The 20768-nt window shown below is 55.2% G+C and overlaps 1 protein-coding gene across 2 annotated transcripts; it reads left to right on the top strand.

Annotated features, from left to right (window-relative positions):
- Positions 1-5700: 5700 nt before the first annotated feature.
- C1QL1 (complement C1q like 1) lies at positions 5701-13363 on the top strand. Of its 2 annotated transcripts, none has more exons than XM_067714745.1 (2): positions 5701-6570; positions 12133-13363. In XM_067714745.1, the coding sequence occupies exons 1-2, from the start codon at positions 5974-5976 to the stop codon at positions 12310-12312; spliced, it is 777 nt and encodes a 258-aa protein (XP_067570846.1). In that variant the 5' UTR covers positions 5701-5973; the 3' UTR covers positions 12313-13363. The 2 variants fall into 2 exon arrangements, with proteins under 2 accessions (XP_067570846.1, XP_067570847.1); XM_067714746.1 differs by lacking the exon at positions 12133-13363 and adding an exon at positions 10018-10249.
- The last annotated feature ends 7405 nt before the right edge of the window (positions 13364-20768 follow it).

The following is a 20768-nucleotide window of genomic DNA, read 5'->3' as shown; positions in this document are numbered from 1 at the left end:
TCGGAAAACCTACCTGTGACCTGGGTACTTGGGCTCTGCCCCCTTCATCCCGCTCTCTCCTCCTAGGATATGGGGCTGGGGGAGGGGCTCCTGAAGGAGGTTCCTCACCAACCTGAGTCCCAGCCTGGTGTGTCCTGGCTCCCCCACCCCAAATCACGACACAGCTTCCATGCTCCCAAATGCCCCTTCTCCAAAGAGGGGCTGCGATTACGGAGGCTTTTCCCATGGAGGATCTGCAAGTGTCTGAGTTAAAATGTCATGAAGGGATTTTAAATATTTTAACAGACGACAATGAGGAGTTTTCTTTCACGTGAGAATCACAGCCTCTCTGAGCTGCCCTAGGCAACTCTCCAGCCCACAGAAAGAAATGCGAGGCTCTAAAATGTGATCAGAATCCCCAACACCGTGGCAAGCTGGTGGCCTAACTGAGCCTCGAGAGCCAGTCTCGGCCTCTAGATGCCTGGCTCCCCACCCTTGCCCAAGACAGGGCTATAGACCAGTGGCTTCAACCAAAACCCAAAAATATGCCTTGTATATAATTGAGCCTTAACCCAAGCTTTTCTTTCTCTCTAAAGGACCTAGCCTTGCTTTATCTACCGGGTATGCACCTGCTGGGCCGAGTGGTGAAGAGCCCCCACCCAGGGTCAAACAGACCCAAGTTCTCTCTCCTACTAGCTGTGTGATCTCAGGCAAGTTACTTTACCTCTCTGAGTCTCAGCATCCTCATCTCCAATATAAAGATGATAATGATTATTCCTTAGACTTCCAGCGAGTATTAAGTGAAATAGAGTATATAAAATGTCTGGCACATATTGGTGCATAGGTAATGGCAAAAACACTCATCCACCCTTCATTAATTTCATAAACATTTCAAGATCTTTCCAGAAAGCTGAAAGTCTCCTGCTCCTCATCCCACCCCCATCCCATCCAGATCAGGTCACTATCAGCTCTCGCCTGAACCACTGCAACCTCCTGCTACCTAATCTCCCTATGACACTCTTACTCTATTTTAATCCCTCCTGCCCAAAGGATATCTGAAAAAATCTGATTATCGGGCTTCCCTGGTGGCACAGTCATTAAGAATCCGCCTGCCAATGCAGGGGACACGGGTTCAAGCCCTGGTCCGGGAAGATCCCACACGCCAAGGAGCAACTAAGCCCGTGCACCACAACTACTGAGCCCCCGTGCCACAGCTACTGAGCCCCTGCACCTAGAGCCCGTGCTCTGCAACAAGAGAAGCCACTGCAATGAGAAGCCCGTGCACCTCAATGAAGAGTAGCCCCCGCTCGCCGCAACTGGAGAAAGCCCGCGCGCAAAAACAAGACCCAACGCAGCTAAAAATAAATAAATTAATTAATTTTAAAAAATCTGATATCGCTCACTCAACACTCTTCTGTAGTTTCTCATTGCCCTTACGATAAATTATACACTCCTTGCCACAGCCCACTGAGGCCCTGCAGTCTTGTCCTTAGCACATGCTGCTCCCTTTGCCTGGAATAAGCTTCCCTCCCTCCCTCTCTCCTCCATTTCTGGCAGTCATCCTCTTCACCTTGCTATCCTTTAATCAGGGCTTAACTAAAATACCACCTCCTCCAGGAAGCTTCCCATGATTCCCTGCCTCCAGATGAATTTAGGCAACACTGCTCAGTGTTCCTATAGCATCCCACATATTCCCAGGCAGTTTGTCAAGTTGGATAGCAGTTGCTTGTTTAATTGTCCAGGTTTCTACCATATGCTGTAACTACATAAGGTCAGAAGACTTTTCACGCTCATCACTGTATCTTGTGATAATAAGTCATCAATTAATATGGGCTTATAGAATGGATGGAGGATGGATAAGTGGATGGATAAATAGATGGGAAAAAAATGATACCTCCCCTCTGTAGAGTCTTCCTACAGTCCTCTGGGAAGGGAGTTTTCCATCTGTGCTTCATAATACCTAGTGCAAACCTCTACCCAAGCCTTAGTCTCCTCAGCTATAAAATGGGGGAAATAATAGTATCTACCTGGTGGGGTTATTGAAACGAAATTATATAAGCCATGTAATAGTTTTAAATCAATGATAACAGGTTGTTACATTTAAATGAGGTAATCCATGCAAAATGCTTAGAGCAAGTTCTTGTACTACTAAGCGCTCAAAAAATATTCATAATTATCATAGCACTTATCATTTCTTCCTGCCTGTGTCCCCTGCCAAAGAGTGAGCTCCTTAGAGGTGCTGCTTAGGTCTTGATCATTTTTGGACACACCACCTCTACGGCCTCACAGTGCCCAGCTCGGTGCTTTCAGTAAATGTTTACTGAGTGAACAAGTGAACAAATGAACACAGATTTGCCAGCCGATGAGTCAGGGCACTGCACTCTTTTTCATCACTCACAAACCCAGACACACACTAATGCAAACAGTCTCTTACAATTCACACCCACTCACATTCATTCAAAGAACCTCAAAATACCACAGAACAGCCACCCAGCTTCCTAAAGTCAGCCATGCATCAAAGAAGAGACTCACCCACTTTCTTACACCCACCATACAGCACCTCAATGCCCAGTACCCCCTCCTCACCTCTGGAATGATGGGGGCTGTAGGAGGGAGGGAGCTCTCACTCACAGTAAGGAAGGCAAAGCTGGACCTTCAGCCCCCAGCACTGGCAGTACCACAGCTACAGATAGCACTGCCCTCCCTCCCTTCCCTGGGCTCACCTCTTTCCTTTTCTGAAAACCTGGGTCCCTGGGCTTGGCAGGTGGTTGAGGAAGAGGCCTGGGAGCCAGAACTCCTGGGTTCCTTTCTCATTCATCTAGTCTTGTCTCTGAACCCGGAAGCATAGGCCATTGTCCTCCTCTCCTAGCGCCAAGCACAGCAATTTGTAGGAAAAAAGGCAGGATGAGGAGATCCCATGCCCCGGGGTGGTGGAAGGGTCTTGCTGTGAAATAATTATATTAGCCATCCTTTACTTGGCGCCTAATAAGGGTCAGATACTGAGGCCAGCGCTTTGCTACCTTCATTATTACTCATTTAATCCTTATAACAACCCCTTTTCCAGAGGAGAACACCTGAGACGCTGCTGGTTAGTCTGTAGCCTAAAATCACCACCTGGGACTGGCATGCAGGTCTCTAACCCCGGAATCATCAGCGGCCAGGCTTTAGAGAACTCGGGGTGGATGGGGTAGGAGGGCTGGAGGTCCTCAGGTATTAAGCTGGGGAGACGCGCCCCCGTCCCAGACAGTACCCGCCCCCCAATCAGCCAGGCCCTCTTGTCCCGGGGAAGAGGGGCTCGGAGCGCCGCGGCGGAGGACCCTTTCCCGCGGGGACCTGGGCGGGGCCCGGGCGGGGCCGGCGAGCCTGGGGGAGGCGCGGAGCCGGTGGCCCAGGCTCACAGGCCAAGATGGCTGTTAATTAAAGTGCTGGCACCGGCTCCTCTCTGCAAAGTTTGAAGCCGTTATTTTCCACTCCAGCGAAGCGGGGAGAATCCGGCTGGTCTGACAGCGACGCCACACCGCGCTAGGGGAGCGGGCGCTCTTTCGGGTCGGGGGGCGGGCCGCCTTGCAGCGCCGAGCGCGCCCCTGGACGCCCCGGCGAGCGCCGGGGGTGCGTGCTCCCGCCCCTCCGCGGCCTCGGGCGACCAGCCGCAGTTTCCCCGGCGGATTCGGGAAGGACTCCGGGTGACAGACGAGCCCCAGCGGCACAGCAGAGGAGAGAGCCGTGTGCGCGCGAACTAGGGGGCGCGGGATTGTACAAATCATACGCCGACGACCGCGCACTTGTCCCTCGGGTCACCAGCCCTGTCGCTGTTGGGGGAGTCATACTGGGGAGACCGCCGTGGGGGACGGGAGGCCGGACTGACAGCCGAGAGTCGGGACTACTCTTCCCGAGCCTGGGGGGGGGGGGTGTCTAGCTGTCCTCCTCCGCCTGCACTTAACGCCTTCCTCCCTCTAGGAAGTAAACGGTACCTAGAGACCCAACTGGGTGGCGGTTAGAAGAGCTTGGAGCCAGGCTGGCGGTTTGCATCCCGGCTCTATCGCTTATTAGTTGTGTGGCTTTGGGCAAATCTCTTAACTTCCCAGAGCCTCAGTTCTCCCGCTGTAAAATGAAAGTAATGATGGGCTTTACCTCCTTGGATTGCTGTAGAGATCTGGTGTGATGGCCTCTGTGAAGCAGTCAACACAGGGCCTGGCACACAGAAAACCCTGAATAAATGCTATTGATTGAATTTTTAGCTCCTTCCTTGGCGAGGGGATCACTCTAACATGGGCTCGGCGGTGCTTGAAAGGTCCTCTCTCACAGCCCCCACCCCCCCGCCCCCGACATCCTCCTGTTCTTGTCCTCCTCCCAGCTCAGGTGGGGTTAATCAATCTCAGCTTTGGGAGGGGTCCTCTCAGGAGAAAGGAGAAAGGCTGGAGGGTCATCCTTTAGCAGCAGCTCGTGGCCTCTGCATGGCAGAGCCCTCCCGGGTAGGCTGGATAAAGGAGGGTGAGAAGGAGCAGCGGAGCAGCACAAACTGGGCCTCAAATAACGTGACAAATATTTTGATGCAAGCAGACCCCTTCTCATTTATGCAGCCTCAACACTTTACTGCACTTGAGGAAGAGGAGTGCCTTATACAGCCTGATGGGGAAAAGAGTTAGGAGCTCAGGAGGCTCGAGCTTGGGTAGGAGTGGAGAGCTGAGGGACTGGGAGAGATCAACCCCTCCTCTTGGAGCCTGGGAGAGGGGGTCACCACCCAGGGATGTGTTTGTACTGTCAGAACGGAGAAATTACCTGGGGTGCCCACTTTCTTAGGGCCTCGATTTCTGCCTTGCCTAAAAGCAGGGAGAAGGGAAGTGACCAGAGTAAGATGGAGGGGCCCCCGGCCCCACGCCCATCCCCAGGAAAAAGCAGCCTGACCTGGCCTGGAGCGCAGGCAGGAAGGAGCAGAGGTAAGGAGGTGTGGGTAGAAGATCCTGCTCCTCCTGGGGAAAGGCGGTCCCGGGAACATCCAGGAGCCAAAAAGAGAGGAGGGAGCGGCAGATGTTAGCACTCGGGATTCTGCTGGGCACCCTGACAGGCATCCCACCACCACCCCCATCTCCCGGACAGGTTGTCTGCGAGGCCTGAGGGCGGATTGGCCCCCTCCCCATCCTCCTGCCTTCCCCTCTTCTCCCCCCTCATAACCCTCTTCCTTGTCCTTCCTTCTTGCTCCCCGCTCCTTCCTCTTCTCAATCGCTCTTTGTCCCCTGAAGACCGGGGTGCCCTACCCCAGCCTCCAGCCCCTGCGAGCCGTGGCCCCTCGTGCCTCCCACTGTCTCTCTCGGCTTTCCTCGTAAGCGACCCTCGAGTCCTCTCCCTCCCAATCTCCCTCGGCGCTTTCTAGCTCTCCCTATGACCCTCTCTTCCATTCGCTTTTTCGTCCCTAGTCTTCCCTTCTCTATGCGAGCCTCTCCTATGTCTGAGACTCTAGCATCCTCTCCATTTCCGAGGCCCTGTCTCCCTCAGTCAGTCTCCCCTTTCCTCTCCCGGCTCCAGCCCTCTACTCCGCGGCCCCGCCCCACGGCCCCGCCCCTCTTGGTGGGCGGAGCCCTACCGTCCGCGGCCCAATTAGGCGCCGGCCCAGCCCTCAGCCCCACCCCTCACGGGCGCAAAGCTGCGCTGAGCGGGTGGGGCTGGATAGGGCGGAGGGGGCGGTGGCTCGAGCGCGGGGAGGCAGGAGGAATCAGGCAGGAGGCGGCGGCCGCCGCGCTCAGTTCTGCCGCGCCGCGGGAGGGAAGCGCGAGGTGGGAGCCGGCGGCTGGGCTCGGCAGCGCATCCAGCCCAGCGCGGCGCCCCGGGCCCGGCCCCATGCCCTCAGACCCGCCGGACCGCCCTTGAGCACGGGCGCCCTGCCCGCGCCCCCCGCCCGCCGGCACCATTGCCCCGACGGCGCGGCCTGGCGGCCCGGCGCTCCCCAGGCTCCGCGCCGGCCGGAAGACGCTCCTGGCAGCCGCCGCGGGCGTGGTGATGCTGCTGGTGCTGGTGGTGCTCATCCCCGTGCTGGTGAGCTCGGGCGGCCCGGATGGCCACTACGAGATGCTGGGCACCTGCCGCATGGTGTGCGACCCCTACCCCGCGCGGGGCCCCGGCGCCGGCGCGCGGCCCGACGGCGGCGACGCCCTGAGCGAGCAGAGCGGCGCGCCCCCGCCCTCCACGCTGGTGCAGGGCCCCCAGGGGAAGCCGGGACGCACAGGCAAGCCGGGCCCTCCCGGGCCCCCGGGGGACCCGGGTCCTCCGGGTCCTGTGGGGCCACCCGGGGAGAAGGGTGAGCCGGGCAAGACCGGCCCTCCCGGGCTGCCGGGCGCGGGGGGCAGCGGCGCCATCAGCACGGCCACCTATACCACAGTGCCGCGCGTGGCCTTCTACGCCGGCCTCAAGAACCCTCACGAGGGTTACGAGGTGCTCAAGTTCGACGACGTGGTCACCAACCTAGGCAACAACTACGACGCGACCAGCGGCAAGTTTACATGCAACATTCCCGGCACCTACTTTTTCACCTACCACGTCCTCATGCGCGGAGGCGACGGCACCAGTATGTGGGCGGACCTCTGCAAGAACGGCCAGGTGGGCCCGGCGGGGGCATGGGGCTGGCCCGGGGGCAGGGCATCCAGGGATCCCGGGGCCGAAGGGTACGGAAGGGCGCAGATGGAGCCCCTGGAGCGGCTTAGGCATTACAGGCGGGGATGGTCCAGGCTGGCTGGCACCCCTAACTCCTCGGTTCCTGGGCGCCAGCTCCAAGGCAAATGCCGCTGGGCCCCCGTGGTATGGAAATGAGGGAGATAAATCCAACTAATAATCAGAGCGCAGGGCTCCCGGGCGCGCGGACTGGCCCTTGGGGGCTTGGCCCTTGGGAAACAGCATCTGAGAGCTGGGATTCTGGTTGATACCAGCTGGTGATGAGGGGACGGATCAGGATGGGCTCTGGGGAAAGGCAGCATCGGCGCCCACGGGCGCCTGGGCGCACCGCTAGGCGCGCAAGCGGAGAAGGCGAGCTATAGGATATGTTTTGCGCACAAAGGCAAAGGGAGCCGAGCGCATAAAGCCTTAGCTGCAATACATCCCCCGCCCTAAGAAAGGGACCACTGGGCAGATCTGACACCCTTTGCAAAACCCGGGACTGCGCGGCCCCTTCCCACTGTGTCAGAGCTAACCGCACAAAAAGACGGCCTGGGGGGGAAAGTTTTTCCTCCTGAGGCAGGGCAAAGAGGTGGAAACTCCCCCTCTTCTTTGCCTCCCAGCTGCAACTCCTGATTCCTGGGGTGCCGGGGGATCCTCTTCCTTCCCTATCCCCGTCGGAGAGACCAGAGTGGCAGGCACCAAGCTCACGAGGTCTTTGGTACCTGGGACCGGCAATGCCTCCTACTCTCCTTGGAACTGCTGCCCTGGGACCAATCTTGACCTAACCCTGCCCCAGGGTGACAGTTTTACGCAGCACCCTTCGCTTTGATTCCCCCTCCCTTCTCAGTGCTCCCAGACCACGGTGGCCTGGGGCCCCTGGGGTAGTCAAGCAGAGCATCCTTGTGGAAGAAGGTGTCTGTGCCAATCAGAACTAAAGCTAGGCTGATGGGAGTTGGGAAGGAATCTCCTGCGACTGAGACCCAAGATCCTGCTGGAACCCCTCCCACTGCAGCACTACCCTGAGGCAGACCCTGGCTTGCGGGGTGGGGGAAAGGACAGGCCTGAGAGTCAGCAAAAAGCCTACCAGGTGCTTGTAAGTCTGCCCCCTGCCCTCTCTGCCCTCTCTCCCATGCCTGCTGTGTCTGGTTTCTGCCTCTCCCCTGCCTCTTTCTCCTATCTCTCCATCTCTTGTGCTGGCCTCTCTCCTGTGTCTACCAGTCCTCTGTCTCTCCCTGGGTTTCTGTTCCCTCACCCCTGGGTTTAGCCCCCCCCCCCCTTTATTTCTTTGGTGTCTATCAGGCTTCCTGTGTCTCTCCTCTTTGTCCTTGGTTCTTGACCAAATGGGAGGCCCTAGTATCCAGTTAGGGCCATCTCTGCAGACAGTCCCACATTTCCCCTTATGAATCGCCGGTAAGGGATGCAACAATGTCACCTTCATTGATGGAATTTCTCCCTTTCCTAAAGAAAGTTTGGGCTGGCATGAAGTTGAGGTTTCAGGGGGCTGGGGGCCCAGCTTGCCTGAATAGGGAGGTGGTCACCAGGCCGCCAGTGGGCCCTAGACCCTATGCTACTTCAGGAGGGTGCCGCAGGGCCCCAGAGATGAGACAAGAGAGGCCCCAAAGATGGTGTGTGCTTGGGGCAAGGACACTTGCTGCAGTCTCAGGGAGGTGAAACTGACCCCAAAGCCTCTTTTTACCCCCCGGGGCAGGACATCGACAGAGCCTGACAAGGAGGTGGCACCGCAGGCTGGTAGAAGAAATGAGGTGGCTTTAACCAGGGGTTTCAGAGACCCAGCATTTTAACAGTTACTCAGACCGTTTCCTCCACACACATAAAAAAATCCAAGCAGTGGGGTGATAGGCTCTGGTCCTCCCCTACATCCTTTGTGACTTCTTCCAGATTGTCCAAGAGATTCCTTTACTCTCACTGGTCATTCTTTATATTAGTTTTGAGCCCCTACTAGGAGCCAGGTTTGGGGTTCCAGAGGTTCAGTCTGCTTGCCCTCCAGAACCTTGTGGTCTGTGCAGGGGAGACAGTAGTAAACACACAATAACACAGCCCAGCGATTACTGAGTGGGAGAAGGATAGGGAGACCACGGGCACTCCTGTCCCCAGATGTGTCGGCTGGAGGGAGTGATTCAGTGGGGCCTGCCCCAGCTCAGACCAACCTGCTCTGGGGAGAGGAAGGTGAACCTGGGTCCCCAAGGTGAGGAGACACAACTAGGGAGAAAATGAAAAGGTCAAGTGTAGGGAAAGGCTGGCTCAGAGGTGGACATTCAAGTGAGCGGAGAAAAAAATGATGGGGCTGGGCAATGGGTGGGACCAGAAAAGAGGAGCTTGCTCCTCCCACGCCTTCGAGTCCAGGGGTGACCCTGGGCTCTGTGCTTTTCCTTCCTGGCTTCCTGCCCTGCAGAGAGGCTTCCAGAATTTCCTCCAGAAGGTAGAGCTGCACTGGGGCCCTGGCCCTTCCCTGGGCAACACGGGGAGACGGGGCATCACCACCTTCCTGCCCGGTGCTGAGACCCCCTCTCTGTCCTTGTGTGAGGCCCACCAGCCCCTCTATCTAGGGGTAGCTTTGAGTCACCACTGCACAGCCTGATGGCACTAAGCCTGAGTCATCAGGACATGGGCACCGGAGGAGCCTGAGGAAGGGTCTCTAGGTTGGGGCTGGTGCCCTGGGTGAGGTGAGCCCCCTGCAGCTCCCCCTAAGACCCACAGTTCAGGGACTTCCCTGGCTGTCCAGTGGTTAAGACTTCATGCTTCCAGTGCAGAGGGCATGGGTTCGATCCCTGGTCCCTGGTCGGGGAACTGAGATCCCACGTGCCGGGCGAGGACGCGAAATTGATAAACAGGGCTAGAGAAGAGGGGGCTGTGTGGGGACAGGCCAGGGCCTATGGGAAGGCAAGTATTACAGATGGGCAGGGGCTTGGACACCAGAGTTTGAGTGAGGTGAGAAGTGGTGGGGTGTGTAAATTGGGGACCATGGTATAAAGACCTAACTGGAGATCAGCCTCTCTGATGGGAGGAGAGGGGCCCCCTGCTGTCCTCTCTGGCCTCTAATGCCTTTCACAGCACAGAACGAGTGCTTGGCATAGTAGGCACCCAGCAATGGTGTGAAAGCACAAGTGCCCTGTGGACCAGGCTGGCTGCCTGTGGGAGCCACACCTGCACATCCCAAACCCCAGCATTGCTCTGGGGGTAGGGGCACATTTCCTGGGTTCTCTGCCCCCACCCCACCCCCACTCCAGGCCCCTAATCGGACCACTGCCTCAGTTTCCTTTATTGGCAGCCCTTGAAGAGGTGCTTCTATAGCACCCCCTCCTGAAAAGCCCCAGACTTGCTTTCCTGCTTCCAGGACAACCTCAAATCCCCAAACTTCCCCTTTGCCCCCAGGAGGAGCTGGATGCCTCAACTGTTCCCAGTCTTGTGCAGAGAATCAGGACCCCTGGGTTCCATTCCTGGATCCCCCGCTGTCTAAGGATGGAAGAGCATTAATTCTCCCTGCCTCCGTGGACAGTCAGGATAATCACAGCAACAATCATGGTGATGAATAAATAATAAACATAAGCGTAACAGTTCTGATGCTTGTCACATCACCAGGAGATTCCTGATGACAGATGACGGTATTCTAATGGATTTGGCTATTAAGAAGCACACTGTTTTAATGAGTTAAGGCTAAATTAATCTGGGTAATAAAAATAATTGTTATTAATAGTAATTTATTAGCAAAGATAATGAAATGCATGTGTAATAATAAATACTACCAGGATTAGGGCCCAGGGAACAATACAGGAGTTGGCTGCTTGCTTTTTTCAGCTCTTTCCTAGTAGCTCAAAGCCCATCAAGATTAAAAATTTTTTCCTTCACTGTCAAAAAGCTTCTACACTGGTGGCAGTGGTGAGGCAGGATCTTCTCATCCATTTTCTAAATGGAGAAACTGAGCTCCTTGGCAGACGGCGTCTCTCCCTCATTTGATTTTCCACCACCTTTAGCTGGACCAGGAGTTTTCCCAACTGAGTGCCCCAAACAATTCCCTCCCGGGTTGGGGAAGAAGAGCTTGAGGGGTGAGAAGGGGCTGAAAGGATCTGGGCTTTAACTGGCAGACTGCGTGCAAATATGTCGGGTCCTCCTGGTGCAGCATTGCTGCTGAGTCAGCAGCTTCGGCACAGCTGATCTACAATTCTGCCTTCCGTCCAGGAGGGAGGATGGGCCCCTCCCCTAATTTGCCTTGGTCCAGCCCTGACTGTCAGCCCTTGGGGGAGTTGCCTTCGGTGAAGGGGCAGGATGGAGAGGGGCTGTTGAGGAGCCTGGCTGAGAGAACCCCATTCAATGCAGCCTCCCCCCAACACAAGCCGGAACTTGAAGATGGTTCCTCTCTTCCCATTCTCCACCCAGAATATCCCGGAGAGGCCCCAGGTCAGATGGCTCAGGACTTGCGCTGGCCTCAGCGGTCGGAAAGGAATGCCTGGAGGGAATTCGTCCACCACCCCACATCCTCGATATCTTATGATTATAGTCTGAGCCCCCCAAATGATGTGTCAGGCTTCAAATCCAAAGGCTGGCACTCCCCTGCCCCATCGTCCTGCCTGTCCCGCCCCTCCTCCATCCAAACAAGGAGCAGCAAAGATATCAGATCAGACTGAGGATCACAGAGGGATATAAGGCTTGGCTCCCTTCTTCCCATCCACTTCCTTTCTACCACCGTGGGGTGACACAGGAGGAGCCGGAAGTCCTCTTTGGGTGGGGGGATAGTCACAGGTATAGCTACAGCTCCTTGGAGGCGGGATGCAGGCCCAGCCTGAGCCTTGGGAGGGGAAGGCCTTCCATCTCACTGCAGGCCTTCCTGCAGGCCTTCCATCTCACTGCTCTGGTGTGAAAGACTCCAGAACGGACTTCAGACAAGGCGTCCACAGAGCAGGCCCTGGTACTACGGTGGTTGCTTTCTAGTAGCCTGGCATTGATCCAGGCCCGAACCTGTAAGGCCAAGGGGCGCCCTCCTGTCCATCCACTGACATAAGAACAGGTGGATGTGGCTGAGATGTAAGGCATCATTAGCACAATAAGGCAGAGAGGAACCAATGGTGAGAGAGGGGATGGCCCTCCATCCCTTAGGGGTCCAGAGAATTCCTCTCTGCAGGGAGGGAGTTCCAGGCTGAGGCATCCCGGAAACATTGTTGAAGTCAGACAGTGAGACCTAGGGGAGTTAAGGAGGCCGATTACACCTTGACTGCCAATTCAGACCCAGATTACACCTGCCCTAGAGATCCAAGGCTCCTCTGTAACCCCTTCCCAAAACACACAGTTATGACTGGACAGGGCAGTGGTGGGATGATGGGAGAAAAGCAGGCTGAGAGCCCTGATGGGGCTGGAGGTGGGGCTTTGGGGGCTTCCAGAGGTAGCTGCCTTACCTCTGACGGTCCCCCTCCCTCCCCGACCCCACCTCTCTCCCTCCTCCTCCCCTACCTTCTCACACACACCCCTCTTCTCCTACCCCCACCAACCCCGCAGGTGCGGGCCAGCGCCATTGCCCAGGACGCAGACCAGAACTACGACTACGCCAGCAACAGCGTGATCCTGCACCTGGACGCGGGCGACGAGGTCTTCATCAAGCTCGACGGAGGCAAAGCGCACGGCGGCAACAGCAACAAATACAGCACATTCTCCGGCTTCATCATCTACTCCGATTGAGCTCCTCGCGACCCCTCCATCCCCTATACCCCCGGAGGTCCCCTCCCGGCGGGGCAGAGGATGACCCGTCCCCCTACCCACACCCCCTCGCTGCCCGCCACGGCCGCCGGCTTCTCCCGGCTATGACGCCCCCGGCCTGCCCTCACCACCGTCCGGGCCGCAGCAAGCCCTCCCGCCGTCTCGCCACAGAGCCGGGTCCAGCGCGCCCCGTCCCGGTTCCCCGGGAGGCGGTGTCGACCGCCCCTGCCCCGGCCCGCACTGTATATTTGTACAATAGGATTGTTTTTGCCCACCTGACCCACCAGCCCGCCCCAGCTGGGGGAGAGATCTCGGCGGGGTCGCTCCCAGTGCTCGGATGTGCTGCCCACCCGCTCTGGGGTGGCGCTGCCTGGGGGAGCGGTGTATCGGGGGCTGGATGGCTTCCCAGCTACAGCCCTGGCCGGCTGAGCCCCGTCTGACCAAAGCTATAATAAAACACTTCCACCCCGCTGGCTTTCCGACTGTGCCGTGGAGAGGAGTTGCAGGAGGGGACCATGAACCCTGCCCTCCTCCAGGCTGGGAATGAGTCTGCTGAAAGCTTCTCACGGATCTGTGGGGAGCCAGGCTCCAGAGCTAGAGCTGGTCCCGGAGGAGGTGGGCCGAGGGACCCAATGCCCACCACAGCCCAAGTGGGCCTGGGCAGCTGGAATAGGAAGCAGTTCAGTTACATCATCATTTTCCAGGGTGGAAAAGCTCCATCTTTTCGACCTTGAAAGTGGCATCAGCATTCCAAAGGCATAGCAAGTTTTAAATTGGGAAACCCAGGTTCTGGTCCCAGTGCCACGGTTTAGAATCCTGGCCGTGCCACTCTTTTCTGACTCAGTTCTGGGTTAGTGACAGCAGTGAAAGGAACAAGCTTTGCATTAAATGCTGGTTGACCCTGACCCAAGCACTTCACCCCTGGGCCTCAGTTTTCTCATTATAATGTGTAGGTGAGGAGACCTAACCTACCTCACTTGACTGAGAATTAAAGAGGTATCATGTATATGCTCAATAAACACAACTTTTATTATTTATGCATCACTTTAAAGTTTGTCAAAGGCTTTCATGTATGTCGTCTCACTTGAGTCTTCCAAGAGCCCTGGGAGGTTGGATGAGTAGATTTTATTCTTTTTCCAAAGAGGTTAAAGAGCTTTTAAAATAGGACACAGGGACTTCCCTGGTGATGCAGTGGTTAAGGATCCACCTGCCAATGCAGGGGACACGGGTTCGAGTCCTGGTCCAGGAAGATCCCACATGCCGCGGAGCGACTAAGCCTGCGCTCTAGAGCCTGCGAACCACAGCTACTGAGCCCACGCAGCTAGAGCCCATGCTCCGCAATAGGGGAGGCCACCGCAATGAGAAGCCCACGCACCCCAACGAAGAGTAGCCCCCGCTCGCTTCAACTAGAGAAAGCCCACACACAGCAACGAAGATCCAACACAGCCAAAAGTAAATAAAATAAAATAAATAAATTTATTTTAAAAAAATATATAGGACACAGTCCCCAAGTTCTGTGATTGCACTTGAATCCAAGAAGCCCTTGCCTCCCTGGAGACACACTAAATCTCCTTGCCTTGTCACTGCCTCCCTCACCTCCTATTACTGGGACCATGACGGTTGCACAGTTAGGGCATTCCTAAATCATAATAGCTAATATTTAGAGAGCACCCACTCTGTGTCTGACACCATATAGGAACTTTTTAATTGTTTAAATTGATTTTTGGCTGCGTTGGGTCTTCGTTGCTGCACGCAGGCTTTCTCTAGTTGTGACGGGCAGGGCTACTCTTTGTTGCAGTGCACGGGCTTCTCATTGCGGTGGCTTCTCTCGTTGCAGAGCACGGGCTCTAGGCGCACAGGCTTCAGTAGCTGTGGCACGCGGGCTCAGTAGTTGTGGTGCACAGGCTTAGTTGCTCCGCGGCATGTGGGATCTTCCTGGACCAGGTCTCGAACCCATGTCCCCGGCATTGGAAGGTGGATTCTTAACCACTGCGTCACCAGGGAAGCCCCATATAGGAACTTTATAAATATTATCTGATGGAAATGTGTGTGGGGTGGGAGTGGACTGGCAAGAAATGCTCCCATGCCCTTTAACATGGATGCTGTTGTCTTATCCATTTCAGATGAGGAGACTGAGGCTCAGAGAGGATAAATAATTTGCCACGGTCACAGAGCTAGGAAGAGGCAAATGCCAGTATTCGAGCCAAAGACCATGCTCTTACCCAGCATGCCCTATTACATAAAGACCTGGGATCTCCGAAGCAGAACGGAGGAAGGATGGCTTGGGGGCAGCCCAGCGCTTCCACTCCAGCGCTGCCCTGCAGAGCCTTGATGGGATTTACAGGCATCTGCCCTGGGCAGCAGCCATGGGGTGAGCCTCTTGGAGAATCCCAAGGCTCTGCTTGAGGGAAGGGTCCCATCTGGCCTCCCCTCCTCCTGCTGGCTCAGCTGGAGAGACAGGAAGGAGGGGTGGCCTCCCTCCCAGTCAGGCCCCATGTATGGACCCTTGTCAAGGCTGGCGGACTTGAATGACTTTCTTTATCCTGTCTTCTCTCCCCGACATCCCCCTACTGCCAGCTGTGGCCATTTAATAAAATTAGCTTAATACTTGTTCCTTCCCTGTGGGGTCTGGAGATCGAAATCTGCGGGTTCCCACAAACAAAATAAAATCCCTGGCAGGTCTAGCTGGAACGAGAGTTTCCTTGGGAGAGTGATTAGATTAGCCAGTACCCCCCCGCCCCCCCACCCAGTGCCACCCACAACCCCCTGTGATTCTTTAATGGCCAACTGGCCCCAAATTACCACCACACCTGGGCGTGCTCCCCAGCCCTCTCCAGAGGCCACAGGGACTGGTCTAGGACCCCTGCTACAGCAAAAAGCATGTTAACCATTTTTGTAGGGAGAGCCAGGCTGGTTGGCCTGCTTTCTTTTCTTTCTGGTAAGTGGCTGTTCCTCATGTCATTCTGAGAGATGGGCCTAAAATCTCCATGTCGCAGATGAGGAAATCATAGTCTGAAGAAAATCTGTGACTTGTCTATGGTCACGCAGCAAGTTTGTGACACAACTGGGACAGGACTGAAGCCAAGGACCTTTTCTTCCTTTGCAGGGCACCAGGGGTGTCCGGCAGTGCCAGTTGCCAGCTGGTTGTCACTCAAGCGGCATCCCAGCTGACGGGGAACATGTTGGGGTAGTGTCTCCCCCACGAGACAGGGGCTCCCCAAGGGTGGATCTATTTTTTCCCCCCTCAGACTTGGGACACCTGAGAGCAAGGACTATGTCTCCATCCTCAGAATGGGAAACTTCCTGAAGGCAAGACTGTGTCCTCCATCAGCCTGGGTGTCCTCAAAGACAGCGTTTTGACTGAGTTGAGGGCAAGGTGTGTATCTCCAGAGACTGGGGATGAGGAGGGGCCGTTTCCTAGTTGCAAAGATTGTGGCCGTCCTCTCAGTGGCTCCAAGGGTAGACACTGTGCTTTTTCTATTAAACTAGGGCTTTCTGAGACCAGACCCTGGGACTGGAGGTTCCCTGAAGGACAAACTCTGTCTCCTCATGCAATTGGGGTCTCCTTGAAAGCAGGGCACGTGTCTCGCCTCTTCCTCTGTCAGGGGCGTGTCTGCCACAGAAACATTCCACAGGGCAGGGCTGGCTAGGTGGTGGAAAGGAGGCTGGACAGGCAGAATGGTGAGCCCACTCTGGAGGAAGGAAGGAAGAAGCCTCCCCAGGCTGCCTCCCCTTTAGAAAGATGTGTGATTAATTAACGAATAATGTCCCTGCCAAAGGGGTGTGAGGATGGCAGTGCCCCTGGAGCTCACCCACACGAGAATTGGCAGGCCATCCTGTGCCCAGGCAGCTGCCAGCCCTCAGAGCTGGTGTTGCCCTGGTTTCCGGGGTCAAGGGGAGCAGAGGGGGCAGCAGGAACCCACCGCTGGGGGCTACCCTAATTGGATGACTTTGCAGGAAGGCCAGGCAGGTGCGCTCGGCTCTCCGCTTCAGCTTGCTGCAAACACATCTGCCATGGTGAGGTCTAGGGGTTAATTGCCTCCCGCCTCACTCCTGGTAACCGATATTTCATTTACTGCTCAGAGGGGGAGCTGCCTGGAGAATCAATCCTGGACAAGCATCCAGGGGACAGGGGAGGCGCGGAGGCACGGGAGCTGTGTCCTGGAGGATCTCTGAGCATCAGAGGAGGAGGCAGGAGGCAAGGACCAATTGCTCAAGGCTATTCTGGGGCTCACCTGCATTCTGCTGACGCTGACAACAGCTCCAGGACCCCAAAGAGCTGGGAGAAAATCCGAGGGGTCCAGAGGCTGCACTACTTCAGCTAGCGGTGCTGTTTCCCCTGCCCTGGTTCCTTCTGCATGTACTTACCTGGGTACCCCTGTAAGCTGTAGCAGGTTAGATGCAGTTAATAAGGTTATTTTCACAAGCGATGAAGGTATATTTGAAAAGCGGAACTGGAGGTGTGAGCTCCTCACTTCCTTCCAGGTAATAAACCTTAAAATCCTACAAATGGGACTTCCCTGGTGGCGCAGTGGTTGAGAGTCCGCCTGCCGATGCAGGGGACACGGGTTCGTGACCCGGTCCGGGAAGATCCCACATGCTGCGGAGCGGCTGGGCCCGTGGGCCATGGCCGCTGGACCTGCGCGTCCGGAGCCTGCGCTCCGCAACGGGAGAGGCCACAACAGTGAGAGGCCTGCGTACCGCCAAAAAAAAAAAAAAAAAAAATCCTACAAATGAAGTGATAATAAAGTGGAAGTAAAAAGTCTATACATGTTTGGGACTGGGTGGGGTTGGAAGGGTTACTGAGAGAGGGCAGCTGGGGCCTGGAGAGAAAAGGGACCAGAGGGCTCCCTGCCACCGTGCTTTCCACATGCTACCCATTTGCCCCATCTGCCAAAATTGAGAATCAAAGCCACAGAATGGGCAACTCTCAGTACACAGCTGGAAAAACTGAGACCCAGAGATGAACCCAAGTTTGCTCGGGCTGGTTCAGGGCAGAGCTAGAACCTGAGACAGCAGGACCCAGCAGACATGCAGCAGTTGGAGTCAGAAGAATTGGGCTCAAGTTCTGGCCCAGTTCAGTGTTTCAGGAAACAAAATCTCACCTATCTGAGCCTTGGGTTCTCCATCTAAAAAATGGGCCTAATAAAAATATCTACTTGAAGGGCCATTACGAGGCAGTAAGAAATTATTAATATTTTGTAAGTTGTAAAGCAAAGTGCAGATGCAAATCTCCCAAGCCCTGTGATCTAAAATTCTTTTGAGGACTTCCCTGGTGGTCTAGTGGTTAAGAATCTGCCTTCCAATGCAGGGGACATGGGTTCGATCCCTGGTGGGGGAACTAATATCCCACATGCCACAGGGCAACTAAGCCCATGCGCTCTAGAGCCCAGGTGCCACAACTAGAGAGCCTGCGCCCTGCAACTACTGAGCCAGCGGGCCCCGGAGCCCGTGCCACAACTAGAGAGAAGCCCACGCACCGCAACAAAAGATCTCACAGGCCGCAACAAAGATCTGACACAGCCAAATAAATAAATAAAAATAAAATTCTTTTGGCTGCACTTCAATGTGTGGGCCGGTGATGATCGTCACTGAAGAAAACGAAGACATCTGGGTTTTCTCCCACCCGAAGTGAGTGTGGGGCACTAAGGGAGAGATTGGTCTGAGGTACCCAGGATGGAGAGCTAAGTATTAAGAATGGAGTCTCCAATGTGGATTCTCCCACCATTCTGCTCTGTGGCCTCCAGTTTGGGGTAAGAGCACAGGGATGCCCCAGAGGACCTGGCCAACCCATCTGTTTGGTCTCTACTTGCTCTGCTCATTTTTAAAAAAATATTTACTTATCAAACAACCCATACATTGTTAGTATACACATCATGCAAGGTTAAAACATATTCAAACATCAAGATCCACATTCAGGGCTTCCCTGGTGGCGCAGTGGTTGAGAGTCCGATGCAGGGGACGCGGGTTCGTGACCCGGTCTGGGAAGATCCCACATGCCGCGGAGCGGCTGGGCCCGTGAGCCATGGCCGCTGAGCCTGTGTGTCCGGAGCCTGTGCTCCGCAGCGGGAGAGGCCACAACAGTGAGAGGCCCATGTAAGTTCTAGAGGCTGGAAGTCTGGGCTCAAGGTGCCAGCGGGGTTGGGCTCTGGTGAGAGCTCTCTTCTTGGCTTGCAGATGGTTGCTTTCTTGTTGTGTCCTCACAGAGCAGAGAAAGAGAAAGAGAGAGAGGAAGAGGAGTAAGAGAGAAAGAGAGAGAGAGAGAGAGAGCTTGCTCTGCTCATTTTAACATTACTGAATACCTCATCTGGGCCAGGCCCTAGCTCAGTGTGGAGGAGCCAGAAAGTGATAAGAAACCACCCAGGGCTTCAAGATACCTACAGAGATCATATAAATACATCCAGGACACGGTGCTATTAGAGAGGCAGGGAAGGCTCCCCAAACTGTTAACAGTGGTTACCTCTGAGGGAGCTGGACTAAGTGGAGGCTTACATTTTTTTTTTTTACTTATATAATGTTCAAAATGGTTTTACAACAATTCTCCCTCCAAAATCTGAGACCCCAGCCCCACCCCAGCTGTAGTTGAAGCTGTCCTTTTTGGAATAGGGAAGGGGGCAGAACCCAGGCAGCTGAGGGGTTTCTCTTCTTTTGTCCAGGGGTTTGGGGAATATTGGAGCTGGAAGAACAAATATACTCTCATCTCCGTATCAATAACTAAGTTATAACAGTAGCTTATGCACCATGCGCTGTTTTAAGAATTTTGCACGTATTCGTTCATTTTAATCTCACGATGATCCCGTAAGGTAGTTACTATTATCACACCCATTTTTTTGGATGAGAAAAATGAGGCACAGAGAGGTAAACCTTGCCCGAGATCACGAGGCTTCATCTTTCTGACAACAGCTCTCTTGACTGTCCATTCCCTGGAGTAGGGGAAGGGTTGAATCTCACTCCCTCCCAGCCAGAGAAGTCTTTCATCCCCTAAATCACTAGACATTTCCTATAACACCTGCCACCTGGGCAGCTTGTGCAGGGGCGGGGTTCCTGTCTCTTCCCAGACAGTAATGGGCAAATTCAAGGAGTTCTTCCCAGGCCCCCAGGGCTCAAGCCCCTTTGCTCCCTGAGTGAAGAACCCCAGCCAGCATTAGGACAACTGCCTAGGCCAGTAGAGTTACAGACCTCTCCCTGCCTGCCCAGAACCAGGGATGGGTCTGCTAGACCCTGGGCTACTTCAGCTGCCTGCAGAACACCTGCTCTTCCATGAAGCCTTCCTGGACTTCCCCAGCAGTCATCTGCCATCTCCAAGGCCATACTGAGAGCATCTTCCAAGTGGCTCACTCAGTACCTAACACGGCTTCCTCTAGTTGAGGCAAGTGGGGGCTACTCTTCGTTGCGGTGCGAGGGCTTCTCATTGCGATGGCTTCTCTTGTTACGGAGCACGGGCTATAGGCCCTCGGTCTCAGTAGTTGTCGCATGCCGCCCTAGAGCACACGGGCTTCAGTAGTTGAGGCACGTGAGCTCAGTAGTTGTGGCGCACCAGCTTAGTTGCTCTGCGGCACGTGGGATCTTCCCGGACCAGGGACTGAACCCGTGTACCCAGCACTGGCAGGTGGATTCTTAACCCCTGCGCCACCAGGGAAGTCTCCAAGGACCTTTTAAAATTGGTCTACACCCGAAGCAGTGAATGCTACATCCAGGTGCAAAGATGTGCAGTGACAAGGGTACAGGTGAATGGACATGCCTCCTCTCTGCCTCCTTTGAGCACCCAGGGTTGGTAGTCTTGCCACTTGCAGATAGTGAGACATCCACACACCTCACAAGAGCACAGAGCCTGTGGCCTTTCACACCCCCAGCCATGTCAGCCCAGAAACATCTGCTGCCAGACAAGGCAAAACTCCTGCACCCAGCCCTCACGTCTGGGTTCTATGCTTTGAAGTTCTTGTTAGGCCAGTACCAGGCTGCTCTCCCCTTATCAGCATCTGTGGTGTAGGGCCCAAGGGTTTTCCATTTGTGTCCACTAAGGTGGGCCTCACCAGGCCCTACCAAGCTCTCTCAGCATCACTGGGCTTGGTTGACTCCCTCACCTGCAGAATCCTTTTCCCTTGGCCTCTAAGATCCAAGGAATGGCTCCACTCACCAAACGAGCTCCACTCCTCCTTCAGACCTCAGCTTGCATGTCACTTCCTCCTGACACCCTCAGATGTTCTCGTTATAGCCCATCTCTCATGTCATTGTTAGTCATTGTTTAATAGGCCAATTTCTCCCATAGCCTGGAAGCTCTATGAAGGTAGGAGGTGACTGTTTAGCACGCACCACCCTATCCTCTGAGCCTACTTGTCTCATATCAGTAAATATTTGTTGAATGAATGAATACGAGAACACCCATTACCACTTCATTGAATGTCTGCAAATTGCTTTCCCTACATTATTTCTCATCT

Source organism: Pseudorca crassidens, chromosome 19, assembly GCF_039906515.1.
Source record: "Pseudorca crassidens isolate mPseCra1 chromosome 19, mPseCra1.hap1, whole genome shotgun sequence".
NCBI classification, from domain to species: domain Eukaryota; kingdom Metazoa; phylum Chordata; class Mammalia; order Artiodactyla; family Delphinidae; genus Pseudorca; species Pseudorca crassidens.
This window is presented reverse-complemented; position numbering and strand designations above follow the sequence as displayed.